This window comes from Chelonia mydas, chromosome 24 (genome assembly GCF_015237465.2).
Source record: "Chelonia mydas isolate rCheMyd1 chromosome 24, rCheMyd1.pri.v2, whole genome shotgun sequence".
Taxonomy (NCBI): domain Eukaryota; kingdom Metazoa; phylum Chordata; order Testudines; family Cheloniidae; genus Chelonia; species Chelonia mydas.
The window spans coordinates 18093427-18121152 of NC_051264.2; the positions used below are offsets into that span (position 1 = coordinate 18093427).

Below are 27726 nucleotides of genomic sequence, written 5' to 3' on the forward strand. Positions count from 1 at the left end.
GTTTCGATTTCATGAAAACCAATGGGCCGTCGCATGGTTTTCCCTTCCCCGTCTGCTGTTTTAATGGAGTAACAACCATTCACCCTGAGCACAGCCCTGGGAATCACTGACCCAGCAGAGACGCTGGAGGGATGCTAACGAAGAACTTTAGAACCAGAAAAGTGCTGAGTCCAAAGGCAGGGGCCATCACGTGTGCTGACCGCCGCGTTCCTCCCTCCCCCCATCGAAGGCAGAGCCCACGTGGGTGGGGGCCCTGCCAGCTTGTTCTCTGGGAGAAGAAGCTGTAAGGATGGATTCAGGGAAGGATCCTGCCTTGCTGGGCTGGCTGGACTCTTACAGGGACCGGAACAGGTGAAAAGCGGGGATCCCTGGAGACCGTCCGGGGGCACCTGAAAAGACTTGGAAAAATGGCAGTCTCTTCCATCACCGCCACTGCCACGTTTGGAATTACAGACTGCGACTCACCTGGGCATGAATTTTACCGGCTTTAACCCCTCATGACCCTCATTTCCTTTCCTTAGCTCACAAACCTTTAGCGAGTTTCCTACAGACCTGGCTGCCAGCGTTGCCTTTGGTGTAGGAGCTGGGGTCCCATGGTTCTGGGGTAAGTAACCGGTCTCCTGGGGCAGGGGACAACCTGGGTGGGCTGGTTTGGGGTGTAAGTGGCCTTTCCTCACAAAGTCCGGCTTGTCTGAGAGTATGTGAGGGGACTGGCTGTGACTCCGGGGTCAGACGGGGGCAGAGATCCAGGAGTTCACGCTGGGTGAAATCTGCTCACAGAGCACCACCGGCTGGGGGGATCTGCCCTGTTTCCTGACACCTTCCCTGAGCCCGGCACTCCCAGTGGAGCCGCTCCAGAGAGCGGGACAAACTGAGCCCTGCAAAATCAACCTAGAAGGACATTTCTCCCCTCCAGGGTGTTCCCACCCGCCTGGACAGCTGGGTGAGCCACGGCCTCTCCTTCCCACAGCCCTCCTTCCCCAGGGGAGCTCAGCCAGGCCGTGCCTTTCCCCCGGCCTTGCCTTGGGGCAGGGGGTCTAGGCAGGATTCCTGGGTTCCATTCCCTGGCCCTGCAAAGGGAGAGGGGTCCAGTGGTTAGAGCAGGGGGCTTGGGAGCCAGGACTCCTGGGCTCTGTCCCTGGCTTTCAGAAGGGAGTGGGCTCTGGTGGGTTACAGGGTGGGGTACTGGGAGTCAGGACTCCTGGGTTCTCTTCCTGCCAGCATCACTTGAGCACAGATAGGGGTGGGGGGGGCCCGGTAGGGGGCGGTCAGGGGACAAGGAGCAAGGGGGGTGCTTTCTGGACAACTCGCTTTATTCAGCCAATGCACAAAAGGAACCCGCAATCCCCCCAAAGAGAAGCAGCAGCCGGTGGCTGCTGAAGGGAGGTGCACTGCAGCCCAGCACACAGCAGAAGGGGAGGATGCCAGGCCGGGGCTCAGGGCTCCCCGATGCCTCCACCGGCCCTGGGAGTTGGGTAGCACTCGGCTCGGCTCAGCATCTCCACCGCGCCCTGGGCGTATTTCCTCTCCCCCACTCTCTTCATGCAGGCGCCACGGGAGCCACATTCAGCCGCAATCTTTAACAGTTTGATGTTACCTGGACGGAGGGAGAGAGACGTGATCGGGGGCTCCCACATCCCCTCCCCCCTGACCCCAATGAGGTCTCTCCCACACTCCCCTCCCAGCAGGACTGCACCTGGCTCTGCAGGCAGAGTGGGGTCTAGTGCTCAGAGGAGGGGGCTGGAACTACGTGAGAACATAACAGAGGAACGGCCCTCCTGGGTCACACCACAGGTCCATCTAGCCCAGTATCCTCTGGCCAATGCCAGGTGCCCCAGAGGGAATGAACAGAACAGGGAACCTTCCACTGATCCATCCCCTGTCGCCCATTCCCAGCTCCTGGCAAACAAAGGCTAGGGCCACCATCGCTGCCCATCCTGGCGATAGCCACAGATGGACCTGTCCTCCAGGAAATTCTAGTTCCTGTTTGAACATTGTTATTGTCTGCGCCTTCGCAACATCCTCTGGCAAGGAGTTCCACAGGTGGACTGTGCGTTGTGTGAAGCAGTACTTTCTTTTGTTTGTTTTTAACGTGCTCCCTGTGGTGACCCCTCGTTCTTATGTTAGGAGGAGTAAATAACACTTCCTTATTTACTGCCTCCACACCCTTCAACCTTCTCTAGACTTCGATCATATTCCCCCTTAGCTGTCTCTTTTCCAAGGTGAAAAGTCCCACTCTTATTAATCTCTCTTCATATGGCAGCCGTTCCATCCCCCTCATCATTTTGTTTGGGCTTTTCTGAAGCTTTTCCAATTCCAATATCTATTTTTTGAGACAGGGCGACCACATCCGCACGCAGTGTTCAAGCTGTGGGTGTCCCATGGATTTATATTGTGGCAACACGATCTTTTCTGTCCTATTCTCTGTCCCTTTATGAATGATTCCCAGCATTCTGTTCATTTTTTTCACGGCCGCTGCAAATGGAGTGGATGATTTCAGAGAAGTCTCCACAATGACTCCAAGATCTTTCTTGAGTGGTAAATTCGACCCATCATTGTCTATGTCTACTTGGGATTACGTTTGCCCATGTGCGTTACTTTGCATTTATCAACATTGAATTTCCTCTGCCATTTTGTTGCCCAGTCACCCAGTTCTGAGAGACCCTTTAGTACCTCTTCACAGTCTGCTTTGCACTTAACTATCTTGAGTAGGTTTGTATCTTCTGCAAATTTTGCCACCTCACTATTTACCCCTTTTTCCAGAACATTTTGGAATAAGGTGAATAGGACTGGGCCCAGGGCAGATCCCTGGGGGACCCCACTATTTACCTCTCTCCCTTCTGAAAACTGACCATTTCTTCCTACCCTTTTTTCCCTATCTTTTAACCACTTACTGAGCCATGAGAGGATTTTATCCCATGACAGCTCACTTTGCTTAAGAGCCTTTGGTGAGGGACCTTTTCAAAGGCTTTCTGAAAATCTAAGTACACTATATCCACGGGGTCCCCCCTGTCCACATGCTTGTTGACCCCCTCAGAGAATTCTAGTAGATTGGTGAGGCGTGATTTCCCTTTACCGAAACCATGTTGACCCTTCCCCAACAAATTATGTACATCTGTGTGGCTGACAGTTCTGTTCTTTCCTATAGTTTCAATGAGTTTGCCCTGTACTGAAGTCAGACTTATTGGCCTGTAGTTGCCGGAATCACCTCTGGAGCCCTTTTTCAAAATTGGCGTGTCATTAGCCATCCTCCAGCCATTTGGGACAGAAGCGGATTTAAATGGTAGGTTACAAACCACAGTTAGTCGTTCTGTAATTTGACATTTGAGTTCCTTCCGAACTCTTGTGTAAATCCCATCTGGTCCTAGTGACTTATTACTGTTTAATTTATCAATTTGTTGCAAAAACTCCTGTAATGACTCCTCATTCTGGGAGAGTTCCTCAGATTTGTCACCAAAACAGAATGGCTCAGGGTTGGGAATCTCCCTCCCAGCCTCAGCCGTGAAGACCGATGCACAGAATTCATTTAGTTTCTCTACAGTGGCCTTACCCTCCTTGACTCCTTCTTTGGTATCTCGTCAAGTAGGACTCCAGGATTCTCTCTGCAACTCTGCCAGGGGAGTGGAGTCTAGTGGGTGAGAGCAAGGGGGTCTGGGACTGAGCCAGGACACCTGGGCACCACCTCATACATGTGTTCAGACCCCGCCCCCATCTGGAGGACTTACCCAGTGTTAATATCCCAGATTCCCCAACACAACGGTCCTCGGCACCGGTGCAGGCCAAGATCCCCTTCCACTTCCTTTGAAAAGGCTCCACTTTGAAAAGCGTCGGGCACTGCCGGCCGTTGGGGACGGAGCTCACAGTTGGCACTGAGAACAGTCAGACACACACAGTCAGCCAGGGGTGGGGAGTCACCACACGCTGGGCTCGATCCCAGCTCGGAGAAGGGGGTGGGGTCCAGCTGTTAGAGAAGGGGGGCTGGGAGCCTGGACTCCTGGGTTGTGTCCCCAGCTGTGGGAGGGGACTGGGGTCTAGCGGTTAGAGATGGGGGGGTTGGGCTGGGAGCCAGGACTCCTGGGTTCTCTCCAGGCAGGTGTGGCTGGAGCAGGGCTCTAGGTTTGCAGCAGACACACACCTGGGATGGCCCCGGCGTTGCAGCCGTTGCTGTCACAGCAGGCGATGTTCACCCGCACGGTGACATTGTGCGCGTAGGTCAGCGAGAAGGGGCCGGGCTTACAGTTCTTGGGCTCCAGGCACGATTTAGCTGTGTAGGACAAGGAGGATCCCTCTGTGGAAGGGAAACAGAGCATCACCTCTGAGCTCCCCAATGGACCCCCAGCTGCTCCATCCTCCCCTTTTGTTCCATCCACCCCACCCCCAATTAATCTCATCTCCCCACCCCCCGCGATAAAATCCTCTCTTCTGTCTGATCCAGCCCCACAGCCACCCACTGCAATTCCCCATCTCATCCCATCCCCCGTCTATGACATTATCTTTCCAGACTGAGCAGTCCCTGCTCCTGGAGAGGAGCGGAGACTATTGGTTGGCATAGAGGAAGTGGCTGGGAGCCAGGACTCCTGGGTTCGACCCCTGGCTTCAGGAGGACAACGGTGTCTACACTTAATAGGAATCTTCTTTCACTCACCCAGCCTGATCTCTGCCACGACGGTGACGCAGGTCCCTTCTGAGGGGGCGCAGGGCTGCAGGGGGCCGGAGCACAATTGTTCTTCGGACGCACACACCTCGCATTGCAGAGCGCTCCCTGGAGGTTGGAAAAATCCCTTCTCAGTACAAACCCCGGCTCCCCACCCCTCCCCAGGCAGTGCCCATGGGCAAAATACCACCAGCAACCAAGAGGTGGCGCTGTGGGAGTTGTTACCACCAATGCCACCTCACTGAACGTGTGGGCAGGCAGATCTTGGAGAAATTCCACCTGCTTTTGCAACAGTTCTGCCCAGTTACATTTAATTCTCCTGATGGGGAAAGGCATCTTGCTAGCTGGTCATTTGTATCTGACTCAAAACCACAATGTCTGTGGCTAGAATACATTTTCAGCTGCTGACGTGGCTATCTGGGGTGCAGCTTGTGCCTGCGAACAAACCCCACACGTCTGTGTAGACAGAAAAACAAGAATTCGGCTGCTCTGAAGAGGGGTTTCTGCCTGGCTTTGCGGTGAACCTTTCACACACACACACACACACACACAAACCCCGCCGTAACTCTCTGCTCCAGGCCTCTGCCTCTCAGAATTACGTCAGCTCAGCCACACTCGACTTCAGCTCACTTTTCATTGCTGATCCTGCCATTTCTCTTCTTCAGAATACGATTGACGCTTGTTAAGCCTCTGGATAGATGGCTGTGTGCCTCCAGCCAGAGATCCCAGGAGCATCAACTCTTTCCTGTTCAGAGCGTGGGGGCCTTTAAATTCATTACGTGAGTATAACGTTTTTAAAGAAAGAAAGAAAGAAAGAAAGAAAGAAAGAAAGAAAGAAAGAAAGAAAGAAAGAAATTTTCCCAATTTGGTTCTTTGAGAGTTTTCATGTGGAAACCTCAATTCAACCTCAGAACGCCTTCCCCTGCCCCTTCTATGTCCCTAGATGGTAGCAAAGTTATATTATCCCCATCTAAGAAATTGGGAAACTGAGGTAGAAAACAGATGTGTTCAATTCAGGGTTAGAACCAAGAAGACAGATGCGAAGTCCTCACTCCTGACTCCCAGCCCACTCTAACCCATGAGACCCCACTCCTCTTTCAGAGACACGGACAGAACCCGGGAGTCCTGATTTGCAGCCATCTCTGCTCAAACTCACTACACCCCAGCCCTCTTCTACAGCTGGGGAATGAGCCCAGGAGTCCTGGCTCCCAACACCCACCCGTTGCACCCCCATTACCCTTTCAAACCCAGGGAATGAACCCAGGAGTCCTGGCAGGAATCTGAGCACTGATGGGCAGGGGAACATTTCCAAGCAGGATTACAAGTTGACGGGGGTGGTGTTCATCATCGGGATGACCCCAAGCCCAGGCGAGAGATGGAGGAGGAACGAGAAGAAGGAAGGACAGACGAACTCAGACCCGCTGGCAAGGCCCCTAGCGTGGGCTGAGGGAGTCCCAATCTCCAATCCCTGCTCTCCCCGAGTCAGCCGGGGGACGTGGCCCCGGGTTTTCCTCTTGCTGGTTTTACCACAAATTCCATCCTGACCCCAGAATCCGCCATCGACAGCGGCACGTTCCCCAGGTGAATTCCGGCTCCCTGTGCCCGGGGACGGACGGGACTCACCTGTGGCCAGGAGAGCGGACAGCAGGCAGAGGGGCAGAGCCACCCACATGGTGCCGGGTGTTTGCTGCAGTGAGCAGAACAGCGAGGAAGCATCTGGCTGTGGTTTTATCCGGCAGGTTGGCAAATACCTGCCCCCTGGGACATCGGCTGGGGCTGCCCCATGACATCCTGGTGGGCCCGGAGATGGGAGATTTCACAGCCCTGCATGTGACACTGGCTGATCAGGTGATGCCAATGTGTACTGAGGCCAATTCCCTTGTGCGTTAGTGGAGATTAGCGGTTCTCAGCCAGGGGTCCGTGTACCCCAGGGGTACACACAGGTCGTCCGGGGGTACATCAGCTCATCTAGATATTTGCCTCGTTTTACAATTGGCCACATTAAGGCACGAGTGAAGTCAGTACGAGCTAAACTGTCGACCCCTTGTTCATATTGCTCTCTATACTCTACACTGAAATACAAGCACCAGAAAAGGGTCGACTCCAAAGTTGGGGACCATCCTGTCCTGTCAACTCTCTTCTTCCGAATTTGATTGGTGATCGTTCACCCTCGCCTCTGATGGCTTCACACCTCCATCGTGCATGCAAAAACTCTGGGCTGGCTGAAGAGATCCCATGATCCTTAACTCTTTCCTGGCCAGAGCTTGAGAGAGTTTCAATTCAGTCAGTGAACATAAGTTTTTAATTGAAGGAGGAAAGAAAGAGAAAGAATTGGTCCTCTTTGGTATTTTTCAGAGCTTTCCTCTGGAAACATCACTTCAACCTCCAAATGTTTTCTCCCTGACTTTGCCAGGGTCCCAGCTGGGAGGAAGGGAACATTATCCCCATCTAATAAACAGGGAAACTGAGGCAGAAAGAGGCAGTGTCAGACTCAGACCCACGAATACAGCCAAGGAGTCAGATTTCAGAGTAGCAGCCGTGTTAGTCTGTGCTAGTCTAAATTTATATGAATTTGTTAGTCTCTAAGGTGCGACAAGTACTCCTGTTCTTTTAACCAAGGAGTCCTAATTGGTGCTGGCTTCCAGCCTATTCTAGACCCACCCCGTCCCTGACCTGGGGACAGAACCCAGGAGTCCTGGCTCCCAGAAATGAGACCATGTGAGTCAGTGAGATGGTGCAACAGTCTCCCCTCCTGGCCAAGCACGGCGTGGTCCCGGCTCACCCAGCTCAGCGCGGCCCTCACGCTAGTCCCTGTGCCCAGGAATCTGCAAAACCCTCTCTGCTGCTCGGCCCTTTTCTCCCTGCACTCGCTGGGCCAGCGTGGGGTACATCCACCCCAGAAGAGACCCCCCACTCCCTCCCAGAGCCGGGGAATGATCCCAGGAGTCCTGGCAGGAATCTCAGCGCAGGGGGCAGGGGAACATTTCCAAGCAGGATGACAAGGGTGGGGGACGGTTTTCCTGGCTCCTGAGAATTCTCTGTGATTTCCAAATGTTTCCTGCTCCTCATCGGTGCCCAGCTCCCTGTGCCTGGGGACGGATGGGACTCCCCTGTGACCAGGAGAGCAGACAGCAGGCAGAGGGGCTGGGGCACCCACATGGTGGCCGGGCATTTTCTGCAGTGACGAGAGCAGCGATGAAGCAGCTGGCTGTGGGTACGGCAGGCAGGTTCAGAGAATCAGAGAACCATAGAAGATCAGGGTTGGAAGAGAGCTCAGGAGGTCATCTAGTCCAACCCCTGCTCAAAGCAGGACCCACCCCAACTAAATCATCCCAGCCAGGGCTGTGTCAAGCTGGGCCTTAAACACCTCAAAGGATGGAGATTCCACCCCCTCCCTAGGGAACCCAATGCAGCGCTTCACCACCCTCCTATTGAAATAGTGTTTCCTAATCTCCAGCCTAGACCTCCTGCACTGCAACTGGAGACCATTGCTCCTCGTTCTGTCATCTGCCAACACTGAGAACAGCCGAGCTCCATCCTCTTTGGAACCCCCTCAGGTAGTTGAAGGCTGCTCTCAAATCCCCCCTCACTCTTCTCTTCTGCAGAGTGTCAAAGTTTGACTCAGACTCACAATTTATCAGACCACTGTGTTTTATTAGCAAAGCTGCTCTGCTAATACATTTAGAAGTGAGCCCCCCGAGTGGGGCTTCTGTCTCTTAATTTATACAGTTTTTTGGAGAACAAGTTACAGAGAAGTTACAGACAAAAGAAGAAAAAGATTTTAGTCACCACCCTTCGAGATCCCTGAGACCAGTCACGTATCTTCAATTACCTCCACCCTTAACAATCTCCTTTAACAGCTTCCAGTTAACTTAACTAATTGCCCTTCACACCTTCCATTCTGATGCCTGCTTCTTAGACGTGCTGGCTCTATCTTAATTGCTTCTCAGTTCAAAAGCTAACTGTCCCTACGTGTGCTCCCTCAGATACTTTGTAACATGTTTTGGCATGCCCTCTCATATACAATGTATCCAGCATGTCCCCTTATACAACGTTATACTTATACAATGTTATACTTCCACAAGACGAAAGAAGCCCAGTTCCCTCAGCCTCCTCTCCTAAGTCACGTGCCCCAGCCCCCTCATCATTTTCCTTGCCCTCTGCTGGACTCTCTCCAATTTGTCCACATCCCTTCTGTAGTGGAGGGCCCAAAACTGGACCCAGTACTCCAGATGTGGCCTCACCAGTGCCGAATAGAGGGGAGTAATCACTTCCCTCCATCTGCTGGCAACACTCCTACTAATGCAGCCCAATATGCCTTTGGCCTTTGTCATAAATATAAAGGGAATGGTAAACCCCTTTAAAATCCCTCCTGGCCAGAGGAAAAATCCTCTCACCTATAAAGGGTTAAGAAGCTAAAGGTAACCTTGCTGGCACCTGACCAAAATGACCAATGAGGAGATAAGATACTTTCAAAAGCTGGGAGGAGGGAGAAAAACAAAGGGTCTGTGCCTGTCTGTATGCTGCATCTCCCGGGGACAGAACAGGAATGGACTCTTAGAAATTTTAGTAAGTAATCTAGCTAGGTATGTGTTAGATTATGATTTCTTTAAATGGCTGAGAAAAGAACTGTGCTGAATACAATGACTATTCTTGTCTGTGTGTCTTTTTTGTAGCTTAAGGTTTTGCCTAGAGGGATTCTCTCTGTTTTGAATCTAATTACCCTGTAAGGTATCTACTATTCTGGTTTTACAGAGGTGATTCTTTTCTACTTCTATTAAAAGTCTTCTTCTAAGGAAACTCAATGCTTCTTCATCGTTCTAAGATCCAAGGGTTTGGGTCTGTGGTCACCTATGCAAATTGGTGAGGATTTTTACCAAACCTTCCCCAGGAAGTGGGGTGCAAGGGTTGGGAGGTTTTCGGGGGGAAAGACATGTCCAAACTACATTTCCCAGTAAACCCAGATAAAGTTTGGTGGTGGCAGTGGAAATCCAAGGGCAAAGGGTAAAATTAATTTGTACCTTGGGGAAGTTTTAACCTAACGTGGTAAAAGTAAGCTTAGGAGGTTTTCATGCGGGTCCCCACATCTGTGCCCTAGAGTTCAGAGTGGGGAAGGAACCTTGACAACGCCGTAGGGATGCTAACGAAGAACTTTTGCACCAGAAAAGTGCTGACCCCAAAGGCAGGGGCCATTGCGTGTGCAGACCGCCGCGTTCCTCCCTCCCCGCATCGAAGGCAAAGCCCACGTGGGTGGGGGCCCTGCCAGCTTGTTCTCCAGGAGAAGAAGCTGTAAGGATGGATTCAGGGAAGGATCCTGCCTTGCTGGGCTGGCTGGACTGTTACAGGGACCGGAACCGGATGCAAAGCGGGGAGCCCTGGGAACCGTCTGGGGGCACCTGAAAAGACTTGTGAAAAAGCAGTTTCTCCCATCACCGCCACCGTTTGGAGTTACAGACTGTGACTCACCTGGGCATGAATTTTACCTGCTTTAACCCCTTGTGACCCTCATTCCCTTTCCTTAGCTCACGAACCTTTAGCGAGTTTCCTACAAACCTGGCTGCCAGTGTTGCCTTTGGTGTAATTTCTGGGGTCCCGTGGCTCTGGGGTAAGTGACCGGTCTCCTGGGGCAGGGGACAACCTGGGTGGGCTGGTTTGGGGTGTACGTGACGTTTCCTCACAAAGTCCGGCTTGTCTGAGAGTATCTGAGGGGACTGGCTGTGACTCCGGGGTCAGACGGGGGCAGCAATCCAGGAGTTCACGCTGGGTGAAATCTGCTCACAGAGCACCACCGGCTGGGGGGATCTGCCCTGTTTCCTGACACCTTCCCTGAGCTCGGCACTCCCAGTGGAGCCGCTCCAGAGAGCGGGACAAACTGAGCCCTGCAAAATCTACCTAGAAGGACATTTCTCCCCTCCAGGGCGTTCCCACCCGCCTGGACACCTGGGTGAGCCACGGCCTCTCCTTCCCACAGCCCTCCTTCCCCTGGGGAGCTCAGCCACCTCGTGCCTTTCCCCCGGCCACGGGCCTTGCCTTGGGGGAGGGGGTCTAGGCAGGACTCCTGGGTTCCATTCCCTGGCCCTGCAAGGGGAGAGGGGTCCAGTGGTTAGCGCAGGGGGCTTGGGAGCCAGGACTCCTGGGCTCTGTCCCTGGCTTTCAGAAGGGAGTGGGCTCTGGTGGGTTACAGGGTGGGGTACTGGGAGTCGGGACTCCCGGGTTCTCTTCCTGCCAGCATCACTTGAGCACAGATAGGGGTGGGGGGGCTTGGTAGGGGGTGGTCAGGGGACAAGGAGCAAGGGGGGTGCTTTCCGCACAACTTGCTTTATTCAGCCAATGCACAAAAGGAACCCGCAATCCCCCCCAAAGAGGAGCAGCAGACGGTGGCGGCTGAAGGGAGGTGCACTGCAGCCCGCAACGCAGGAGAAGGGGAGGACGCCAGGCCGGGGCTCAGGGCTCCCTGATACCTCCACCGGTCCTGGGAGCTGGGTAGCAGTCGGCCCAGTGCAGCAACTCCATCACGCCCTGGGCGTATTTCCTCTCCCCCACTCTCTTCATGCAAGCGCGAGGGGAGGCACATCCACCGACCTTCTTCATCACGGTGATGCCACCTGGACGGGGGGAGAGAGACGTCATCAGGGGCTCCCACATCCCCCCTCCCCCGACCCCCATGTGGTTTCTCACACACTCCCCTCCCAGGAGAACTGCACCCGGCTCTGCAGGCAGAGTGGGGTCTAGTGCTCAGAGCAGGGGGCTGGAACTACGTGAGAACATAACAGAGGAACGGCCCTCCTGGGCCACACCAAAGGTCCATCTAGCCCAGTATCCTCTGGCCAATGCCAGGTGCCCCAGAGGGAATGTACAGAACAGGGAACCTTCCACTGATCCATCCCCTGTCGCCCATTCCCAGCTCCTGGCAAACAGAGGCTAGGGCCGCCATCCCTCCCCATCCTGGCGATAGCCACAGATGGACCTGTCCTCCAGGAACTTCTCTAGTTCCTGTTTGAACCCTGTTATAGTCTTGGCCTTCACAACATCCCCCAGCAATGAGTTCCACAGGTTGACTGTGTGTTGTGTGAAGCAGTACTTCCTTTGGTTTGTTTTAAACCTGCTGCCTGTGGTGACCCCTCGTTCTTATGTTAGGAGGAGTAAATAACACTTCCTTATTTCCTTCCTCCACACCCTTCAACCTTCTCTAGACCTTGATCATATGCCCCCTTAGCCAGGCTCAAAAGTACCACTCTTATTAATCTCTCCTCATATGGCAGCAGTTCCATCCCCCTCATCATTTTGGTTGGGCTTTTCTGAAGCTTTTCCAATTCCAATATCTCTTTTTTGAGACGGGGCGACCAGATCCGCACACAGTGTTCAAGCTATGAGCGTCCCATGGATTTATATAGAGGCAACATGCTATTGTCTGTCTTATTCTCTGTCCCTTTCTTAATGATTCCCAGCATTCTGTTCGCTTTCTTCACAGCCACTGCACATGGAGTGGATGATTTCAGAGAACTCTCCACAGTGACTCCAAGATCTTTCTTGACTGGTAAATTCGTCCCATCATTGTGTATGTCTAGTTGGGATTACGTTTGCCCATGTGCGTTACTTTGCATTTATCAACATTGAATTTCATCTGCCGTTTTGTTGCCCAGTCACCCTGTTCTGAGAGATCCTTTAGTACCTCTTCACAGTCTGCTTTGGACTTTACTATCTTGAGTAGGTTTGTATCTTCTGCAAATTTTGCCACCTCACTATTTACCCCTTTTTCCAGAACATTTCGGAACATGGTGAATAGGACTGGGCCCAGGGCAGATCCCTGGGGGACCCCACTATTTACCTCTCTCCCTTCTGAAAACTGACCATTTCTTCCTACCCTTTTTTCCCTATCTTTTAACCATTTACTGAGCCAGGAGAGGATTTTATCCCATGACAGCTCATTTTGCTTAAGAGCCTTTGGTGAGGGACCTTTTCAAAGACTTTCTGAAAATCTAAGTACACGATATCCACAGGATCCCCCTTGTCCACACGCTTGTTGACCCCCTCGAGAATTCTAGTAGATTGGTGAGGCGTGATTTCCCTTTACCGAAACCATGTTGCCCTTCCCCAACAAATAATGTTAATTTATGTGGCTGACAGTTCGCTTCTTTCCTATAGTTTCAATGAGTTTGCCCAGTACTGAAGTCAGACTTATTGGCCTGTTTTTGCTGGGATCACCTCTGGAGCCCTTTTTCAAAATTGGCGTGCCATTTGGGACAGAAGCTGATTTAAATGGTAGGTTACAAACCACAGTTAGTCATTCTGTAATTTGACATTTGAGTTCCTTCCGAACTCTTGTGTAAATCCCATCTGGTCCTAGTGACTTATTACTGTTTAACTTATCAATTTGTTGCAAAAACTCCTGTAATGACTCCTCAATCTGGGACAGTTCCTCAGATTTGTCACCAAAACAGAATGGCTCAGGTTTGGGAATCTCCCTCCCATCCTCAGCCGTGAAGACCGATGCACAGAATTCATTTAGTTTCTCCGCAGTGGCCTTATCCTCCTTGGGTGCTCCTTTGGCATCTCAGCAAGTAGGACTCCAGGGTTCTCTCTGCAACTCTGCCACGGGAGTGGAGTCTAGTGGGTCAGAGCAAGGGGGGCTGGGACTGAGCCAGGACACCTGGGCTCCACCTCGTACTCTGTGTTCAGACCCCGCCCCCATCTGGAGGACTTACCCAGTGTTAATATCCCAGATTCCTCAACACAATGGTCCTCGGCGCCGGTGCAGGCCAAGATCCCCACTGGCTGCATGTGAAAACGATCCATTATGAAAATCGACTGGCACTGCCGGCCGTTGGGGACGGAGCTCACAGTTGGCACTGAGAACAGTCAGACACACACAGTCAGCCGGGGTGGGGAGTCACCACACGCTGGGCTCGATCCCAGCTCGGGGAAGGGAGTGGGGTCTAGTGGTTAGAGATGGGGGGGTTGGGCTGGGAGCCAGGACTCCTGGGTTCTCTCCAGACAGGTGTGGCCAGAGAAGGGCTCTAGGTTTGCAGCAGACACACACCTGGGATGGCCCCGGCGTTGCAGCCGTCGGTGTCACAGCAGGCGATGTTCACCCGCACGGTGACATTGTGCGTGTAGGTCTGCGAGAAGGGGCCGGGCTCACAGTTCTTGGGCTCCAGGCACGATTTAGCCGTGTAGGAGAAGGAGTTTCCCTCTGTGGAAGAGAAACAGAGAATCACCTCTGAGCTCCCCTATGGACCCCCAGCTGCTCCATCCTCCCCTTTTGTATCCATCCACCCCACCCCCAACTAATCTCATCTTCCCCCCACCCCAGATAAAATCCTCTCTTCTGTCTGATCCAGCCCCACAGCCACCCACTGCAATTCCCCATCTCATCTCATCCCCCGTCTATGACATTATCTTTCCAGACTCACCAGTCCCTGCTCCTGGAGAGGAGCGGAGACTATTGGTTAGAGTAGGGGGAGGGGCTGGGAGCCAGGACTCCTGGGCTTCACCCCTGGCTTCAGGAGGACAATGGTGTCTACACTTAGTAGGAATCTTCTTTCACTCACCCAGCCTCATCTCTGCCACGACGGTGACGCAGGTCCCTTCCGAGGGGGCGCAGGGCTGCAGGGGGCCGGAGCACGATAGCTCTTTGGACGCACACACCTCGCATTGCAGAGCGCTCCCTGGAGGTTGGAAAAATCCCTTCTCAGTACAAACCCCGGCTCCCCACCCCTCCCCAGGCAGTGCCCGTGGGCGAAATACCACCAGGAACCAAGAGGTGGCGCTGTGGGAGTTGTTACCACCAATGCCTCCTCACTGAACGTGTGGGCAGGCAGATCTTGGAGAAATGAAACCTGCCTTTGCAGTAGTTCTGCCCAGTTCCATTTAACTCTCCGGATGGGGAAAGGCATCTTGCTAGCTGGTCATTTGTATCTGACTCAACACTGCAGACAAGTCTGTTTGCTGCCTGAGTGTCTGTGGCTAGAATACATTCTCAGCTGCTGACGGGGCTATCTGGGGTGCAGCTTCTGCCTGCGCACAAACCCCACACGTCTGTGTAGACAGAAAAACAAGAATTCCGCTGCTCTGAGGAGTGGTTTCTGCCTGGCTTTGCGGTGAACCTTTCACACACACACCCCACCGTAACTCTCTGCTCCAGGCCTCTGCCTCTCAGAGTTACGTCAGCTCAGCCACACTCGACTTCAGCCCACTTTTCATTCCTGATCCTGTCAATTCTCTTCTTCAGAATACAATTGACACTTGTTAAGCCTCTGGATAGATGGCTGTGCGCCTCCAGCCAGCTCCAGCCAGGAGCATCAACTCTTTCCTGTCCAGAGCGTGGGGGTCTTTAAATTCATGACGTGAGCGTAAGGTTTTTAAGAAAGAAAGAAAGAAAGAAAGAAAGAAAGAAAGAAAGAAAGAAAGAAAGAAAGAAAGAAAAAGAAATTTGCCCACTTTGGTTTTTTTAGAGCTTTCATGTGGAAACATCAATTAAACCTCAGAACGCCTTCCCCTGTCCCTTCTATATCCCTAGAAGGTAGCAAAGTCATATTATCCCTATCAAAGAAATATTGAAACTAAGGTAGAAAAAAGATGTGTTCAATTCAGGGTTAGAACCAAGAAGACAGCCTTGAAGTCCTCACTCCTGACTCTCAGCCCACTCTAACCCACAAGACTCCACTCCTCTTTCAGAGCCACGGACAGAACCCGGGAGTCCTGATTTGCAACCGTCTCTGCTCAAACTCACTACACCCCAGCCCTCTTCTACAGCTGGGGAATGAGCCCAGGAGTCCTGGCTCTCAGCCCCCACCCGTTGCACCCCCATTCCCCTTTCAAACCCGGGGAATGAACCCAGGAGTCCTGGTAGGAATCTCAGTACTGATGGGCAGGGGAACATTTCCAAGCAGGATTACATGTGGACGGGGGTGCTGCTCCTCATCGGGATGACCCCAAGCCTGGGTGAGAGCTGGAGGAGAACGAGAAGAAGGAAGGACAGACGGACTCAGACCTGCTGGCCAGGCCCCTAGCGTGGGCTGTGGGAGTCCCAGGCTCCAATCCCTGCTCTCCCCGAATCAGCCGGGGGATGTGGCCCCGGGTTTTCCTCTCGCTGGGTTTACCCACAAATTCCATCCTGACCTCAGAATCTGCCATCGACAGCGGCACGTTCCCAAGGTGAATTCCGGCTCCCTGTGCCCGGGGACGGACGGGACTCACCTGTGGCCAGGAGAGCGGACAGCAGGCAGAGGGGCAGAGCCACCCACATGGTGCCGGGTGTTTGCTGCAGTAAGCAGAACAGCGAGGAAGCATCTGGCTGTGGTTTTATCAGGCAGGTTGGCAAATACCTGTCCCCTGGGGCATCGGCTGGGGCTGCCCCATGACATCCTGGTGGACCCGGAGACGGGAGATTTCACAGCCCTGCATGGGACGCTGGCTGATCAGGTGATGCCAATGTGTACTGAGGCCAATTCCCCTTTGCATTAGTGGAGATCAGCGGTTCTCAGCCAGGGGTCCGTGTACCCCAGGGGTACACACAGGTCTTCTGGGGGTACATCAGCTCATCCTGATATTTGCCTCGTTTTACAACCGGCCACATTAAGGCACGAGTGAAGTCAGTACGAGCTAAACTGTCGACCCCTTGTTCATATTGCTCTATATACTCTACACTGAAATGCAAGCACCAGAAAAGTGTTGACTCCAAAGCCGGGGACCATCCTGTCCTGTCAACTCTCTTCTGCAGAATTTGACTGGTGATCGTTCACCCTTGCCACTGATGGCTTCACACCTCCATCGTGCATGCAAAAACACTGGGCTGGCTGAAGAGATCCCATGATCGTTAACTCTTTCCTGTGCAGAGCTTGGGAGAGTTTCAATTCAGTCAGTGAACATAAGTTTTTAATTGAAGGACAAAAGAAAGCAAACCAATTGGTCCACTTTGGTGTTTTTCAGAGCTTTCCACTGGAAACATCACTTCAACCTCCAAATGCCTTCTCCTGCCTTTACCAGGGTCCCAGGTGGGAGGAAGGGAACATTACCCCCATCTTATAAACAGGGAAACTGAGGGAGGAAGAGGCGGTGTCAGACTCGGAACCACGAATACAGCCAAGGAGTCAGATTTCAGAGTAGCAACCGTGTTAGTCTGTATCCCCAAAAAGAACAGGAGTACTTGTGGCACCTTAGAGACTAACTAATTTATATCAATTTGTTAGTCTCTAAGGTGCCACAAGTACTCCTGTTCTTTTAACCAAGGAGTCCTAATCGCTGCTGGCTTCCAGCCTATTCTAGACCCACCCCGTCCCTGACCTGGGGATAGAACCCAGGAGTCCTGGCTCCCAGAAATGAGACCAAGTGAATCAGTGAGATGGAGCAACAGTGTCTCCTCCTGGCCAAGCACAGCGCGGTCCCGGCTCACCCAGCTCAGCGCGGCCCTCACGCTAATCCCTGTTCCCAGGAATCTGCAAAACCCTCTCTGCTCCTCGGCTCTTTTCTCCCTGCACTCCCTGGGCCAGTGTGGGGTACGTACACCCCAGAAGAAACCCCCCCACACTCCCTCCCAGAGCCGGGGAATGAACCCAGGAGTCCTGGCAGGAATCTCAGCGCAGGGGGCAGGGGAACATTTCCAAGCAGGATGACAAGGGTGGGGGACAGTTTTCCTGACTCCTGAGAATTGTCTGTGATTTCCAAACGTTTCCTGCTCCTCATCGGTGCCTGGCTCCCTGTGCCTGGGGACAGATGGGACTCCCCTGTGACCAGGAGAGCAGACAGCAGGCAGAGGGGCTGGGGCGCCCACATGGTGGCCGGGCATTTTCTGCAGTGACCAGAGCAGCGATGAAGCAGCTGGCTGTGGGTACGGCAGGCAGGTTCAGAGAATCAGGGAACTATACAAGATCAGGGTTGGAAGAGAGCTCAGGAGGCCATCAAGTCCAACCCCTGCTCAAAGCAGGACCAACCCCAACTAATTCATCCCAGCCAGGCCTGTGTCAAGCTGGGCCTTAAACACTTCAGAGGATGGAGATTCGACCCCCTCCCTAGGGAACCCAATGCAGCGCTTCACCACCCTCCTATTGAAATAGTGTTTCCTGATCTCCAGCCTAGACCTCCCCCACTGCACCTTGAGACCATTGCTCCTCCTTCTGTCATCTGTCACCACTGAGAACAGCCGAGCTCCACCCTCTTTGGGACCCCCCTCAGGTAGTTGAAGGCTGCTCTCAAATTCCCCCTCACTCTTCTCTTCTGCAGATGAAAGAAGCCCAGTTCCCTCAGCCTCCCCTCCTAAGTCACGTGCCCCAGCCCCCTCATCATTTTCGTTTCCCTCCGCTGGACTCTCTCCAATTTGTCCACATCCCTTCTGTAGTGGGGGGCCCAAAACTGGACCCAGTACTCCAGATGTGGCCTCACCAGTGCCGAATAGAGGGGAATAATCACTTCCCTCCATCTGCTGGCAACGCTCCTACTAATGCAGCCCAAAATGCCATTGGCCTTCTTGGCAACAAGGCCACCCTGCTGACTCATAGCCAGCTTCTCATCCACTGTAACCCCCAGGTCCTTCTCTGCGGAAAGGTTGGCAAATACCTGCCCCCTGGGGGATCGGCTGGGGCTGCCCTGTGACATCCTGGTGGGCCCGGAGATGGGAGATTTCACACCCTGCATGGGACACTGGCTGATCAGGTGATGCCAATGTGTCTTGAGGCCAATTCCCTTGTGCATTCGTGGAGATCAGTGGTTCTCAGCCAGGGGTCCGTGTACCCCAGGGGTACACACAGGTCTTCTGGGGGGGTACATCAGCTCATCTTGATGTTTGCCTCGTTTTACAACAGGCCAGATAAAAAGCACTAGTGAAGTCAGTACGAGCTAAAATTTCCTGACACAATGACTTGTTTGTGCAGCCCTATGTACTATCCACTGAAATGTAAGAACAATATTTATATCCCAGTGGAGTTATTTTATAATTACACAGTGGAAATGAGAAAGGAAGCTCTTTGTCAGTCACAGTGTGGCCGTGACACTTATGTATTTTTATAATAACATAAGAAAGGACCTGTCGTAAATATAAAGGGAAGGGGAACCACCTTTCTGTCCCCGGTGCTATAAAATCCCTCGTGGGCAGAGGCAAAACACTTTCACCTGTTGTCATAAATATAAAGGGAAGGGTAAATCCCTTTACAATCCCTCCTGTCCAGAGGAAAACTCCTCTCACCTGTGAAGGGTTAAGCAGCTAAAGGTAACCTCTCTGGCACCTGACCAAAATGACCAAAGAGGAGATAAGATACTTTCAAAAGCTGGGAGGAGGGAGAAAATCAAAGGGTCTCTGTCTGTCTGTCTGTTGCTTTTGCTGGGGACAGAACAGGAATGGACTCTTGGAACTTAATAAGTAATCTAGCTAGGTATGTGTTAGATTATGATTTCTTTAAATGGCTGAGAAAAGAGCTGTGCTCTATAGAATGGATATTCCTGTCTGTGTGTCTTTTTGTAACTTAAGGTTTTGCCTAGAGAGATTCTCTCTGTTTTGAATCTAATTCTCCTGTAATGTATTTGCCATCCTGATTTTACAGAGGTGATTCTTTTCTACTTCTATTAAAGTCTTCTTGTAAGGAAACTCAATGCTTTTTCATTGTTCTAAGATCCAAGGGTTTGGATCTGTGGTCACCTATGAAATTGGTGAGGATTTTTACCAAACCTTCCCCAGGAAGTGGGGTGCAAGGGTTGGGAGGATTTTGGGGGGAAAGACGGGACCAAACTACGTTTTCTCAGGAACCCAAATAAAGTTTGGTGGTGGCAGTGGAACTCCAAGGGAAAAGGGTAAAATAGTTTGTACCTTGGGGAAGTTTTAACCTAAGCTGATAAAAGTAAGCTTAGGAGGTTATCATGCAGGTCCCCACACCTATACCCTACAGTTCAGAGTGGGGAAGGAACCTTGACACCTGTAAAGGGTTAAGAAGCTAAGGTAACTTTGCTGCCACCTGACCCAAAATGACCAATGAGGAGACAAGATACTTTCAAATCGGGAGGGGGTGAAAAAAAGGGTCTGCCTGTCTGTGGGATCTTTTGCTGGGAACAGCTCAGGAATGGAGTCTCAGAACTTTTGTTAGTTAGTAAGTAATCGAGCTAGAAATGCATTAGATTTCCTTTTGTTTAATGGCTGGTAAAATAAGCTGTGCTGGAGGGAATGAATATTCCTGTTTTGGTGTCTTTTTGTAACTTAAGGTTTTGCCTAGAGGATTCTCTATGTTTTGAATTTGATTACCCTGGAAGGTATTTACCATCCTGATTTTAAAGGGGTGATTGTTTCACCTTTTCTTTCATTCAAATTCTTCTTTTAAGAACCTGTTTCCTTTTTCATTGTTCTGAACATCCAAGGGTTTGGGTCTGTGGTCACTTGTACAAACTGGGGAGGATTCTTATCAAGCCTTCCCCAGGAAAGGGGGTGTAGGACTTGGGGTGATATTTTGGGGAAAGACGTCTCCAAGTGGGCTCTTTGCTCTTTGTGTAAGACGCTTGGTGGTGGCAGCGTACGGTTCAAGGACAAGGCAAAGTTTGTACCTTGGGGAAGTTTTTCACCTAAGCTGGTAAGAATAAGTTTAGGGGGTCTTCCATGCGGGTCCCCATATCTGTACATTAGAGTTCAGAGTGGGGAAGGAACCCTGACAGGACCATACTGGGTCAGACCAAAGGTCCATCTAACCCAGTATCCTGTCTTCCGACAGTGGCCAATGCCAGGTGCCCAGAGGGAATGAGCAGAACAAGTAATCAAACATCAAGCTATCCATCCCCTGTCGTCCATTCCCAGCTTCTGGCAAACAGAAGATAAGGACACCATCCCTGCCCATCCTGGCTAATAGCCATTGATGGCCCTATCCTCCATGAATTTATCTAGTTCTTTTTTGAACCCAGTTTACTTTTGGCCTTCGCAACATCCTCTGGCAAGGAGTTCCACAGGTTGATGGTGCATTATGTGAAAAAATACTTCTTTGTTTTTTTAAACCTACTGCCTCTTAATTTCATTTGGTGGCCCCTAGTTCTTGTGTTATGAGAAGGAGTAAATAACACTTCCTTATCTACTTTCTCCACACTACTCACGATTTTCTAGACCTCTCTCCTATCCCCCCTTGGCCGTCTCTTTTCCAAGCTGAAAAGTCCCACTCTTATGAATCTCTCCTCACGGAAGCCATTCCATCCCCCGAATAATTTTATGTCCCTTTTCTGAATCTTTTCCACTTCCAATATCTCTTTTATGAGCTAGGGTGACCACATCTGCACACAGCGTTCAAGAATGGGGGTACCATGGATTCTGTTCTCTTTTTTGACATCCACTGCGCATTGAGTGGATGTGTTCAGAGAACTATCCACAGTGACTCCAAGATCTCTTTCTTGAGTGGGAACACGTAATTTAGACCCCATGTCTGGTTTTGTGAGCAAGTAGTTTTTAAGTGAGGGGAAACTTGGGGTACCCAAGACACATCAGACTCCCGCAAGGGGTACAGCTGTCTGGAAAGGTCGAGAGCCACTGGCCTAGATCAAAGGCATGGCGAAGGTAGAACAGTGTGTTTGGAGTTTCGATTTCATGAAAACCAATGGGCCGTGGTATGGTTTTCCCTTCCCCGTCTGCTATTTTAACGGAGTAACAACCATTCACCCTGAGCACAGCCCTGGGACTCACTGACCAGCAGAGACGCCGGAGGGATGCTAATGAGGAACTTTAGCACATGGAAAGTGCTGACCCCAAAGACAGGGGCCATCGCGTGTGCTGACCGCCTCGTTCCTCCCTCCCCCCATCGAAGGCAAAGCCCACGTGGGTGGGGGCCCTGCCAGCTTGTTCTCTGGGAGAAGAAGCTGTAAGGATGGATTCAGGGAAGGATCCTGCCTCGCTGGGCTGGCTGGACTCTTACAGGGACCGGAACCGGATGCAAAGCGGGGATCCCTGGAGACTGTCTAGGGGCACCTGAAAAGACTTGGGAAAATGGCACTTTCTTCCATCACCGTCACCGTTTACAGACTGCGACTCACCTGGGCATGAATTTTACCAGCTTTAATTCCTCGTCACCCTCATTCCCTTTCATTAGCTCACGAACCTTTAGCGAGTTTCCTACAGACGTGGCTGCCAGCGTTGCCTTTGGTGTAGGGTCTGGGGTCCCGTGGCTCTGGGGTAAGTGACCGGTCTCGTGGGGCAGCGGACAACCTGGGTGGGCTGGTTTGGGGTGTACGTGACGTTTCCTCACAAAGTCCGGCTTGTCTGAGAGTATCTGAGGGGACTGGCTGTGACTCCGGGGTCAGACGGGGGCAGCGATCCAGGAGTTCAAGCTGGGTGAAATCTGTTCACAGAGCACCACCGGTTGGCGGGATCTGCCCTGTTTCCTGACACCTTCCCTGAGCCCGGCACTCCCAGTGGAGCCGCTCCAGAGAGCGGGACGAACTGAGCCCTGCAAAATCAACCTAGAAGGACATTTCTCCCCTCCAGGGCGTTCCCGCCCGCCTGGACAGCTGGGAGAGCCACGGCCTCTCCTTCCCACAGCCCTCCTTCCCCAGGGGAGCTCAGCCAGCCGGTGCCTTTCCCCCGGCCACGGGCCTTGCCTTGGGGGAGGGGGTCTAGGCAGGACTCCTGAGTTCTATTCCCTGGCCCTGCAAAGGGGACAGGGGTCTAGTGGATAGAGCTGGGGGCTTGGGAGCCAGGACTCCCGGGTTCTCTTCCTGCCAGCATCACTTGAGCACAGATAGGGGCGGGGGGCTTGGTAGGGGGTGGTCAGGGGATAAAGAGCAAGGGGGGTGCTTTCCCCACAACTCGCTTTATTTAGCCAATGCACAAAAGGAACCCGCAATCCCCCCCAAAGAGAAGCAGCAGCCGGTGGCGGCTGAAGGGAGGTGCACTGCAGCCCAGCACGCAGCAGAAGGGGAGGATGCCAGGCCGGGGCTCAGGGCTCCCCGATGTCCCCGCCAGCCCTGGGAGCTGGGTCGCAGTTGGCCTGGATCAGCATCTCCACCACGCCCTGGGCGTATTTCCTCTCCCCCACTCTCTTCATGCAAGAGCCAGGGGAGGCACATCCACCGACAGTCTTCATCACGGTGATGCCACCTGGACAGGGGGAGAGAGACGTCATCAGGGGCTCCCACATCCCCCCTCCCCCGACCCCCATGTGGTTTCTCACACACTCCCCTCCCAGCAGGACTGCACCCGGCTCTGCAGGCAGAGTGGGGTCTAGTGCTCAGAGCAGGGGGCTGGAACAAAGTGAGAACATGACAGAGGAACGGCCCCCCTGGGCCACACCAAAGGTCCATCTAGCCCAGTATCCTCTGGCCAATGCCAGGTGCCCCAGAGGGAATGAACAGAACAGGGAACCTTCCACTGATCCATCCCCTGTCGCCCATTCCCAGCTCCTGGCAAACAGAGGCTAGGGCCACCATCCCTGCCCATCCTGGCTATAGCCACAGATGGACCTGTCCTCCAGGAACTTCTCTAGTTTCTGTTTGAACCCTGTTATAGTCTTCGCCTTCGCAACATCCCCCAGCAATGAGTTGCACAGGTTGACTGTGCGTTGTGTGAAGCAGTACTTCCTTTGGTTTGTTTTAAACCTGCTGCCTGTGGTGACCCCTCGTTCTTATGTTAGGAGGAGTAAATAACACTTCCTTATTTACTTCTTCCACACCCTTCAACCTTCTCTAGCCCTCGATCATATCCCCCCTTAGCCGTCTCTTTTCCAGGCTGAAAAGTCCCACTCTTATTAATCTCTCCTCATATGGCAGCCGTTCCATCCCCCTCATCATTTTGGTTGGGCTTTTCTGAAGCTTTTCCAATTCCAATATCTCTTTTCTGACAGGGGGCGACCACATCCGCACGCAGTGTTCAAGCTGTGGGCGTCCCATGGATTTATACAGAGGCAACATGCTATTGTCTGTCTTAGTCTCTGTCCCTTTCTTAATGATTCCCAGCATTCTGTTTCGCTTTCTTCACAGCCACTGCACATGGAGTGGATGATTTCAGAGAACTCTCCACAGTGACTCCAAGATCTTTCTTGAGTGGTAAATTCGACCCATCATTGTCTATGTGTACCTGGGATTACGTTTGCCCATGTGCATTACTTTGCATTTATCAACATTGAATTTCATCTGCCGTTTTTTTACCCAGTCACCCAATTCTGAGAGATCCTTTAGTACCTCTTCGCAGTCTGCTTTGGACTTTACTATCTTGAGTAGGTTTGTATCTTCTGCAAATTTTGCCACCTCACTATTTACCCCTTTTTCCAGAACATTTCGGAACATGGTGAATAGGACTGGGCCCAGTGCAGATCCCTGGGGGACCCCACTATTAACCTCTCTCCCTTCTGAAAACTGACCATTTCTTCCTACCCTTTTTTCCCCATCTTTTAACCACTTACTGAGCCATGAGAGGATTTTATCCCATGACAGCTCACTTTGCTTAAGAGCCTTTGGTGAGGGACCTTTTCAAAGGCTTTCTGAAAATCTAAGTACACGATATCCACGGGATCCCCCTTGTCCACATGCTTGTTGACCCCCTCAGAGAATTCTAGTAGATTGGTGAGGCGTGATTTCCCTTTACCGAAACCATGTTGACACTTCCACAACAAATTATGGTCATCTGTGTGGCTGACAGTTCTCTTCTTTCCTATAGTTTCAATGAGTTTGCCCAGTACTGAAGTCAGACGTATTGGCCTGTTGTTGCTGGCATCACCTCTGGAGCCCTTTTTAGAAATTGGCGTGTCATTAGCCATCCTCCAGCCATTTGGGACAGAAGCTGATTTAAATGGTAGGTTACAAACCACAGTTAGTCGTTCTCTAATTTGACATTTGAGTTCCTTCCGAACTCTTGGGCGAATCCCATCTGGTCCTGGTGACTTATTTCTTTTTAATTTATCAATTTGTTGCAAAAACTCCTGTAATGACGCCTCAATGTGGGACAGTTCCTCAGATTTGTCAACAAAACAGAATGGCTCAAGTTTGGGAATCTCCCTCCCATCCTCAGCCGTGAAGACCGATGCACAGAATTCATTTAGTTTCTCCGCAGTGGCCTTATCCTCCTTGAGTGCTCCTTTGGCATCTCAGCAAGTAGGACTCCAGGGTTGTCTCTGCAACTCTGCCAGGGGAGTGGAGTCTAGTGGGTCAGAGCAAGGGGGGCTGGGACTGAGGCAGGACACCTGGGCTCCACCTCGTGCTCTGTGTTCAGACCCCGCCCCAATCTGGAGGACTTACCCACTGTTAATTGCCCAGATTCCTCAACACAATGGTCCTCGGCGCCGGTGCAGGCCAAGATCCCGAAAGGCTTCCACTCAATACCATACAATTGGAAAAACGACAGGCACTGCCGGCCGTTGGGGACGGAGCTCACAGTTGGCACTGAGAACAGTCAGACACACACAGTCAGCCAGGGGTGGGGAGTCACCACACGCTGGGCTCCATCCCCGCTTGGGGAAGGGAGGGGGTCTAGTGGTTAGAGATGGGGGGGTTGGGCTGGGAGCCAGGACTCCTGGGTTCTCTCCAGGCAGGTGTGGCCGGAGAAGGGCTCTAGGTTTGCAGAAGACACACACCTGGGATGGCCCCGGCGTTGCAGCCATCGCTGTCACAGCAGGCGATGTTCATCCGCATGGTGACATTCTGCGCGTAGGTCTGCGAGAAGGGGCCGGGCTCACAGTTCTTGGGCTCCAGGCACGATTTAGCCGTGTAGGACAAGGAGGATCCCTCTGTGGAAGAGAAACAGAGCATCACCTCTGAGCTCCCCAATGGACCCACAGCTGCTCCATCCTCCCCTTTTGTTCCATCCACCCCACCCCCAACTAATCTCATCTTCCCCCCGACCCCCGATAAAATCCTTTCTTCTGTCTGATCCAGGCCCCACAGCCACCCACTGCAATTCCCCATCTCATCCCATCCCCCGTCTATGACATTATCTTTCCAGACTGGGTAGTCAATTTCATAGAATCATAGAATATCAGGGTTGGAAGGGACCTCAGGAGGTCATCTAGTCCAACCCCCTGCTCAAATCAAGACCAATCCCCAATTTTTGCCCCAGATCCCTAAATGGCCCCCTCAAGGATTGAACTCACAAGCCTGAGTTTAGCAGGTCAATGCTCAAACCACTGAGTCCCTGCTCCTGGAGAGGAGCGGAGTCTATTGGTTAGAGTAGGGGGAGGGGCTGGGAGCCAGGTCTCCTGGGTTCGACCCCTGGCTTCAGGAGGACAATGGTGTCTACACTTAGTAGCAATCTTCTTTCACTCACCCAGCCTGATCTCTGCCACGACGGCGACGCAGGTCCCTTCCGAGGGGGCGCAGGGCTGCAGGGGGCCGGAGCACGATAGCTCTTTCGACACACACACCTCGCATTGCAGAGTGCTCCCTGGAGGTTGGAAAAATCCCTTCTCAGTACAAACCCCGGCTCCCCACCCCTCCCCAGGCAGTGCCCGTGGGCGAAATACCACCAGGAACCAAGAGGTGGCGCTGTGGGAGTTGTTACCACCAATGCCTCCTCACTGAACGTGTGGGCAGGCAGATCTTGGAGAAATTCCACCTGCTTTTGCAGCAGTTCTGCCCCGTTCTATTTAACTCTCCGGATGGGGAAAGGCATCTTGCTAGCTGGTCATTTGTATCTGACTCAACACTGCAGACAAGTCTGTTTGCTGCCTGAGTGTCTGTAGCTAGAATACATTTTCAGCTGCTGACGGGGCTATCTGGGGTGCAGCTTCTGCCTGCGCACAAACCCCACACGTCTGTGTAGACAGAAAAACAAGAATTCCGCTGCTCTGAAGAGGGGTTTCTGCCTGGCTTTGCGGTGAACCTTTCACACACACATACACACACACACCGCCGTAACTCTCTGCTCCAGGCCTCTGCCTCTCAGAGTTACGTCAGCTCAGCCACACTCGACTTCAGCCCACTTTTCATTGCTGATCCTGCCAATTCTCTTCTTCAGAATACGATTGATGCTTCTTAAGCCTCTGGACTGATGGCTGTGCGCCTCCAGCCAGCGATCCCAGGAGCATCAACTCTTTCCTGTCCAGAGCGTGGGGGTCTTTAAATTCATGACGTGAGCGTAAGGTTTTTAAGAAAGAAAGAAAGAAAGAAAGAAAGAAAGAAAGAAATTTGCCCACTTTGGTTTTTTTAGAGCTTTCATGTGGAAACATCAATTAAACCTCAGAACGCCTTCCCCTGCCCCTTCTATATCCCTAGAAGGTAGCAAAGTCATATTATCCCTATCAAAGAAATATTGAAACTAAGGTAGAAAAAAGATGTGTTCAATTCAGGGTTAGAAGCAAGAAGACAGCCGAGAAGTCCTCACTCCTGACTCCCAGCCCACTCTAACCCACGAGACCCCACTCCTCTTTCAGAGCCATGGACAGAACCCGGGTTGCAAATCAGAACCTGATTTGCAACCGTCTCTGCTCAAACTCACTACACCCCAGCCCTCTTCCACAGCTGGGAAATGAGCCCAGGAGTCCTGGCTCCCAGCCCCAACCCGTTGCACCCCCATTCCCCTTTCAAACCCGGGGAATGAACCCAGGAGTCCTGGCAGGAATCTCAGCACTGACAGGCAGAGGAACATTTCCAAGCAGGATTACATGTGGACGGGGGTGGTGCTCCTCATCTGGATGACCCCGAGCCCGGACGAGAGCTGGAGGAGAACGAGAAGGAGGAAGGACAGACGGACTCAGACCTGCTGGCCAGGACCCTAGCGTGGGCTGTGGGAGACCCAGGCTCCAATCCCTGCTCTCCCTGAGTCAGCCGGGGAACGTGGCCCCGGGTTTTCCTCTCGCTGGTTTTACCCACAAATTCCATCCTGACCCCAGAATCCGCCATTGACAGCGGCACGTTCCCCAGGTGAATTCTGGCTCCCTGTGCCCGGGGACGGACGGGACTCACCTGTGGCCAGGAGAGCGGACAGCAGGCAGAGGGGCAGAGCCACCCACATGGTGCCCGGGTGTTTGCAGCAGTGAGCAGAACAGCGAGGAAGCATCTGGCTGTGGTTTTATCCTGCAGGTTGCCAAATACCTGCCCCCTGGGGCATCGGCTGGTGCTGCCCCATGACATCCTGGTGGGCCCGGAGATGGGAGATTTCACACCCTGCATGTGACACTGGATGATCAGGTGAT

The 27726-nt window shown here is 52.5% G+C and overlaps 3 protein-coding genes across 3 annotated transcripts; all 3 read right to left on the minus strand.

Annotated features, from left to right (window-relative positions):
• Positions 1-1436: 1436 nt before the first annotated feature.
• Positions 1437-6512, minus strand: LOC122463800 (phospholipase A2 inhibitor and Ly6/PLAUR domain-containing protein-like). The gene is made up of 5 exons (XM_043535612.1): positions 6278-6512; positions 4646-4762; positions 4136-4288; positions 3726-3869; positions 1437-1597 (listed from the first exon to the last, which is right to left on the minus strand). The coding sequence occupies exons 1-5, from the start codon at positions 6324-6326 to the stop codon at positions 1437-1439; spliced, it is 624 nt and encodes a 207-aa protein (XP_043391547.1). The 5' UTR covers positions 6327-6512.
• A 4586-nt stretch (positions 6513-11098) lies between these two features.
• LOC122463801 (phospholipase A2 inhibitor and Ly6/PLAUR domain-containing protein-like) lies at positions 11099-15903 on the minus strand. The gene is made up of 5 exons (XM_043535613.1): positions 15854-15903; positions 14206-14322; positions 13695-13847; positions 13360-13503; positions 11099-11259 (listed from the first exon to the last, which is right to left on the minus strand). The coding sequence occupies exons 1-5, from the start codon at positions 15900-15902 to the stop codon at positions 11099-11101; spliced, it is 624 nt and encodes a 207-aa protein (XP_043391548.1). The 5' UTR covers position 15903.
• A 6505-nt stretch (positions 15904-22408) lies between these two features.
• LOC119564245 (phospholipase A2 inhibitor and Ly6/PLAUR domain-containing protein-like) lies at positions 22409-27670 on the minus strand. Its single transcript, XM_037883533.2, has 5 exons — positions 27497-27670; positions 25860-25976; positions 25171-25323; positions 24836-24979; positions 22409-22703 (listed from the first exon to the last, which is right to left on the minus strand). Exons 1-5 carry the CDS (start codon positions 27588-27590, stop codon positions 22543-22545), a joined length of 669 nt encoding a protein of 222 aa, XP_037739461.2. The 5' UTR covers positions 27591-27670; the 3' UTR covers positions 22409-22542.
• Between the last annotated feature and the right edge of the window lie 56 nt (positions 27671-27726).